Source organism: Polypterus senegalus, chromosome 10, assembly GCF_016835505.1.
Source record: "Polypterus senegalus isolate Bchr_013 chromosome 10, ASM1683550v1, whole genome shotgun sequence".
NCBI lineage: Eukaryota > Metazoa > Chordata > Cladistia > Polypteriformes > Polypteridae > Polypterus > Polypterus senegalus.
Window position 1 is genome coordinate 180,229,246 of NC_053163.1, and position 6,265 is coordinate 180,235,510.

The 6,265-nt window shown below is 40.8% G+C and overlaps 1 protein-coding gene across 1 annotated transcript; it reads right to left on the minus strand.

The window, feature by feature from the left end:
- Positions 1 to 4,923: 4,923 nt before the first annotated feature.
- LOC120538326 (olfactory receptor 8D4-like) lies at positions 4,924 to 5,955 on the minus strand. The gene has a single exon (XM_039767786.1). It carries the CDS (start codon positions 5,953 to 5,955, stop codon positions 4,924 to 4,926), a length of 1,032 nt encoding a protein of 343 aa, XP_039623720.1.
- Between the last annotated feature and the right edge of the window lie 310 nt (positions 5,956 to 6,265).

The following is a 6,265-nucleotide window of genomic DNA, read 5'->3' on the forward strand; positions in this document are numbered from 1 at the left end:
AATGAGTTTATTTAACTTGACTCCTCTGTCTGTTTGTTTGTCTGGGTCAAATCTTGTAACTGATTTAAAACCCACTTTTGGCAAAGCGAAATTCTTCAAATTCTGCTTACGTGTTCAGTATTGTTGACAATACAATGATCCGTCAAAAACAATGCAATTACGTAACAAATTTTGCCGTAATTAATGGTTATGTGATTACAATTAACGCACACACAACAATGACGGAGAGAGAATATGGTGAGATAGAGGAGCATACAAGTGAGAGACGCATTGGATTGCCCCCACTTGCTCTACCAGAGAGAGGAGTGGGTAAATTTGCATGCCAACTTTACCTGTTTACTCTTGTGAAGGAGTAGCCTTGATGATCACAGTGAGGAAGTATTGCCGTATGCTTGCCGTTCTGTCGTCTATATATATATATATATAGATATATATATATATACAGTATATCTCTATTATAAAAAAAATCTTAGGAGGGAGACTAGGGAGACGAGACGTGATCTTCTCGGAAGACAATTTGACGTCCCATGAGACAAGGCAGTGAGACAATATTTAAAACAAGTTCATGGACATCTAGCAGTTGCAGGAATGCTTTTGGCAGACACACTTTATGTGCTCCCAGCTCTTAAAACAACGACAAGCAACAAGCAGAACATGCAGCTTGCCAGCATCAGCAAGACAGCAGATGTTCCGACCGCTTCTCTTTAGCGTCCATTCAACCTGCCACTGCCCAATCTTCACAATGCGAGCAGCAGAGATGCAAAGTGACAAAAGGACAGCTGCTGTACAGGCTTTTAAATGATCGACGCACAGCATGACAAGAAGACGACGCAGCGCGCCAGCAGCAGCAGCAGCAGCAACAAGCCAGCAGATGATCCAACTGCTTCTCCTTAGTGTGTGTTCAGCCAACCCCCCCATTCACAACGTGAGCAGCGTTATACGTCCTGCGAGAAAGAGATGTAACTACGCCCGGGGCCGGAAATAAAGGACAAGTATTGTTTTTACAAAAGTTTTAAAGTAAAAGTGAAAATAATGCATCTGTAACAATTCCCATGAAAATAACAATCTCTTTATATTGTATCTCTGGTAAACCAAACCTGGGGGTGGGCGAGCAAAGTGAGCAGGGGCGGAGCCCCTAGTGTATGTATATATATATATATATATATAATATAAATATAAATATCCATCCCTCCATTATCCATCCGTCCATCCATTATCCATCTTTTTCAAATAATTGTACATTGAGTAAGAGATTATCCCACATTCTACTGTCTGACTGATTCTTTAAATGGCATAAAGAGAAAAGCAGGCGATGAAAAGAGGAGAGTTTCTGTCACCATGAACTTCTGCTGCAATGTCATGAGGGCTTACTCAGTCCACGGAGCTCAAGTTTCTAACAGATGGCGTTTTCAGGATAAGCAGGTCTGTGCCCCATAAAATTCAGCAACTTTAAAGAGGCAAGGCATGAAAGAAACACTCCACCCAAAAATTATATTTTTTTCCAATGTTATTTACCCCATGTACTTTGTAGTGATGGCCGAGATATTTCATTTGTATTTGGACAGGCGGCACAATTTCATTCTGTTGTGCACTGCTGTGTGTGGTTTCAAATGAAAACCTGAAACCTTTAAATGTTTCACAATGGGTGCTTACAGTTATGGTAATGACATAAAACAGATTTTTAAGGTTATTATTGTCATGTGTGCAGAATCCAGTCAAATCCTTATCTGAGTGCTAACATTTTAATTAAGAGCTAATCAACATGCAATACGTTAGCACTCTGGGGTGCCGTTGCTGACTGTGGCCACCTTACCTTAAAGTTTCTGTCTTTCTTAAATCCATCCATCCATCCATTATCCAACCCGCTATATCCTAACTACAGGGTCATGGGGGTCTGTTGGAGCTAATCCCACCCAACACAGGGCGCAAGACAGGAAACAAACCCCGGGCAGGGCGCCAGCCCACCGCAGAGATGAAAACATCAACATACAATATCCCGAAGAATATCTACAACCGTTAACACCGTCCAGTTTTCCACCACCCAAATTTCTGTTGAAAGGAGGATGTATCCAAGAAAGGTAATGCAGTACCTAGGAAATATTTAGAATGGGACGTCAAAGTATGAAACAATTTAAAAAAATTTGAAACAATTACAATTTCAGACATTTCCAAAGTATTTAATGCAATGCCAAAAAGCAAACCGGCAAAAAGTATAAAATACTTCCGCTAGTGACCAGTGTTTCCTCTAACTATTTTCATAGGTGTGCTGCATAGCAGAGCATATATATATATATATATATATATGTATATATATATATATATATTTTTTTCTTTTTGCAGTGACTGAGCGCTAATTCCATAAGAGCCTGAACAGAAAAATAGAGACCAAAATATAATTCTTTTTAGTATTCAAATAATTCTGCAAAGAAGATATATTATGTAAAACGTTAAAGAAGCTTCCCATTCAAGAAAAACAATTAAAAGCTAAAAAGTAAACAATAAAATATATTTAAAAAATTTTAAGCAAAATGATTTTATTTACTTTAGTTATAAATGCACTAAAAAGCAAAAAATACTAATTTCTTTAACCACAATTTTTCTGGTTATAAGTGACTAAGCAAAATCGCGGGGCACTTATTCATCAATATTTGCAGCCTTATTCAAGTATACGGGTGGCTCTTCCTGCGTCAAGGTGTTTCATTTTTGCACATTTAACTGCATCTTGTACCTGTATAACTGTGTGTGCGTGTGTGTGACAAATACAATTGTCAGATTGTGAGACATGCTGAGACACTGCAGGTGCATTGCATGGTCCAAATGGAACTTATGAGAACAATCCCAGACATTGATGCTTCAGTGTATTATTGCCCTTACCAGCAGATATTGTGCCTGTATAATTACTCCCTTGAAAAATACGAAGCCAGCAAGTGCACTGCCACAAATTGTTTTCCTAAATAATTTTTTTAATGTTGCATTCAGGAACATTTTGTTAATTACTTTATTATTACAAATAACAGAAAAAAACTGAGCAGTTACCTTTCTCTCAATAGATTTCAATTACTTTGTGCTGAATCAATAGCATTTAACAGTTACAACACATATTTAGGCTAAAAGTGGTTTCAACATGAAGGACACTCTTTCAGTAAATATAACTGTTCAGTATTCTTTGCACATACATGACTTTCAATGTGATGAACATGGTATGACAGCATTAAAAAAAGGCTTGCTGGTGCTCAGTAAATTTTCTTCTATCTCTTGGAGTTCACCCAACGCTACACTTCATATGAATTACTCAAGAAAAACAAAACATAGCAGCATTCTGTGTGCAGAGCCTACTTGCTCCTAAATTCAATTCAAGAAGATGAGCGCATTGTGCTTTGCCATAAGAAGAATTCTGCAAAGTTAATGAAGAAGGACTGTGATGACCATGGCACAGTAAATCATGAGTGTGCTGCCCCTCAACATCCCTCTGCCAGCACTGTCACTGCATTTGAGGGTCTGGAAATGAAACATGAAAAGCAGCTGAGCACTCGGAGGGTCCTGCCTTGGCCTGTTAAAGACAAATGACTGCAGTCGAAGCGAGAGTCAATAATATCGCCACCATGACAAGCTGTAACCGCTGTGACACAGAAATAGGTTACGTCAGCATGAAAATGGATGGAGGAATATAAAAAGATATTGAAGTATGACATTCGTGACGATATACACAGAAAACCTACACGAGTCCCACTAGTTTAGAAGAACAACGTGAAAGTCCTTCACTATGATAGTGCTTGACCATTGTGATCAGGCGAAATATTAATTCTAGTAATAGGAATTATTAATTCATAATTAAGCCAATTTAAATTCCAATACATTTTAGCTTTCTTTTTTTAAAATATTAGAAAAAGGCCATTTCTCTAATTTCTTTTGACCGATTGTACAAGATAAAGTAAATCTGTTAAATGTAATGTATTGTAGTGTCTGATGGATTTGGTTATGCTAAAAGCTGACAATCAAAACCAAGATGGCTGCCTTCAGTGCTTGTGTGATCAGAACAATCCTGTATGGCAGGCAGCATACGCCAAGCAGGAGAAACGACTTAACAACACCTTCCACCTGCGATGCCACCGCTGCATCCTGAGCATTTTCTGGGAGGACAAAGTGACCAATGCTGAGGTTTTGTTCCGTGCTGGCTTACCCAACACGTACACCCTCTCAGGGTTGGTCATCGGCCGCATCCCCAAATATATACTCCGAGGTTGGCTGGCATCAGGCAAGAGAACAGCAATGCCACAGGGGCAGGACATGAAGGCCCTGGGATCAGCACCAAGTCCTGGGAAGACCTGGCAGCTGATCGTTCAAAGTGGTGAGGCATCTTGCAGCAGTGCCTCACGTCCAGAGAAGAAACACACAAGAAAGCAGCGGAGGACAAGTGAGTCCACAGAAAGCAATGCTGCCCACCAGACAGAACTGAGACTACCACCCAAAAAACTAGAAACTAGAGCACTCCTTTCTAATGTTGCCTTCGACTGATGGAGGCCATCAAAAGTTTAATAACCCAACTTCCACAAGTCCAAAACTTTGACTCCGTTTAACAGAACTTTATGTACAAGTGGATAATCATGTCATGTTCAATATAAAGTGTTATCTGGAGATGTTTCTACAGGTTTTCACTAATAAACCATCTTCTCACACTGTATCAGAGCTATTTCTGGCTATTACATAGAATTCACGACAAACTCCCAAGTGAAGTCATTAACGTGTGCTGCTCTCTAATCTACATATCTGAGGTCCCATCTATAGAGACAATTAACTCTAAGCTTTTTAACTCCTCTATTAACAACTCCATGTCTTCGCCTAGTCTTCCTTGAGCTGCAAATATCTCAGAAGAAACGAATTGCATAGCAGGAGTTGTCAGGCAAAGAGAGAGTTTCCTTCAAATTAGTCCAAGACGCTCACTGATCCATGGGGCATCATTGGAATGGCGTTGCGCACTTCCTTGTTTCGGAATCCATAGATGACTGGGTTGGCACAGGGTGGCAACAAAATTAAGAGCAGCAAAGTAAGATGTAGCCTGTTTCCTGTATTCTGGTCCTGAAGAGTGTTGCTACTCATTTTGACAAAAAAATCTATGAGGGCCTGCAACAGATAAGGAGTGAGCTGTAGTATTACCATGGCCCCGTAGAAGATGAGAGTGTTGCGAGCTCTCTCATTGGTGTGGTTGAACGGCTCCACCGCGTTCCTCGCTTCCTTATACATGCTGCAGTAAGAGACAGCATAAGTCAAGAGACAGGTGACCAGAGACAGAAGCCCCCAGGATTTTCGGAAGATGGCTGCAGCCGGAGGGTATCCCAAATACCGTTCCAGAGTGTCAGGGTCACAGAGTAAACCCATTGTGATTTTCTCTTCAGGAATGGGACTGGAAATGAGCAGGATGACATGCACCACACACAGGGCAGACGACACGAGCCAAATGGCAGAAATGATCAGTTTGATCCGCTTTGAGGTGAGAATGTTGATGTACTGAATAGCGTGGCAGATGTACATGTATCTCTCCACAGCCATTAAAGTTAAAGTGTAGAACATGCAAGCGATACATATTGTCCCGAAAGTGTACTGCACCAGGCACCCGATGCCAAACTGAACGGTCTGCCTTTTCATTAACGCATACAGCGAGGAAGGTGCTATAACAGAAATTAAGAGCAGATCACAGATGAGCAAGTTCTTCACCAAAATAAACCGGGGCTGCCAGGAAAGCTCTTCCGATTTCTGAAGGACGATGAGGACTGAACCATTGATGAGCAAAGTCACACAGTATGAAGCCAGAAAGACGGCGATCAGAGCATTGATGGCAGCATCAGAAGTCAGCATTGCTCTGAAGAAACCCCTGGCTTGATCTGAATGTGATCCATTTGTCGCCCAGCTTTCAGATGGGACACAAATATTTCCATTCACCTGCTGCAGAAAATCCATACCAGGCTACAGAAGGATGAAAAGATTGACTTCAGAGTACTCCGTGTGTTTGACACACTGTCATTTACTGTCGCTCCTGTTCGGGTCCTGCGCAATCACTGAGTGTCGTCTTGGATTTTTTTTTTTTGTCTGGGCAGAGATGGAAAATGCTGTTGTTGTGGGAAACAAGAACATAAATGAATAGCGAGGAGAAGAATCGGCAGCTCTTAAGGTCCCTCCCACTCTTCTCTATTGGATCTAAATGCACAAAAGGGATTCTAATCTGTAGAATAATAAACTAAAATCAACCCAAGTCCTAGCAAAAGGAAAA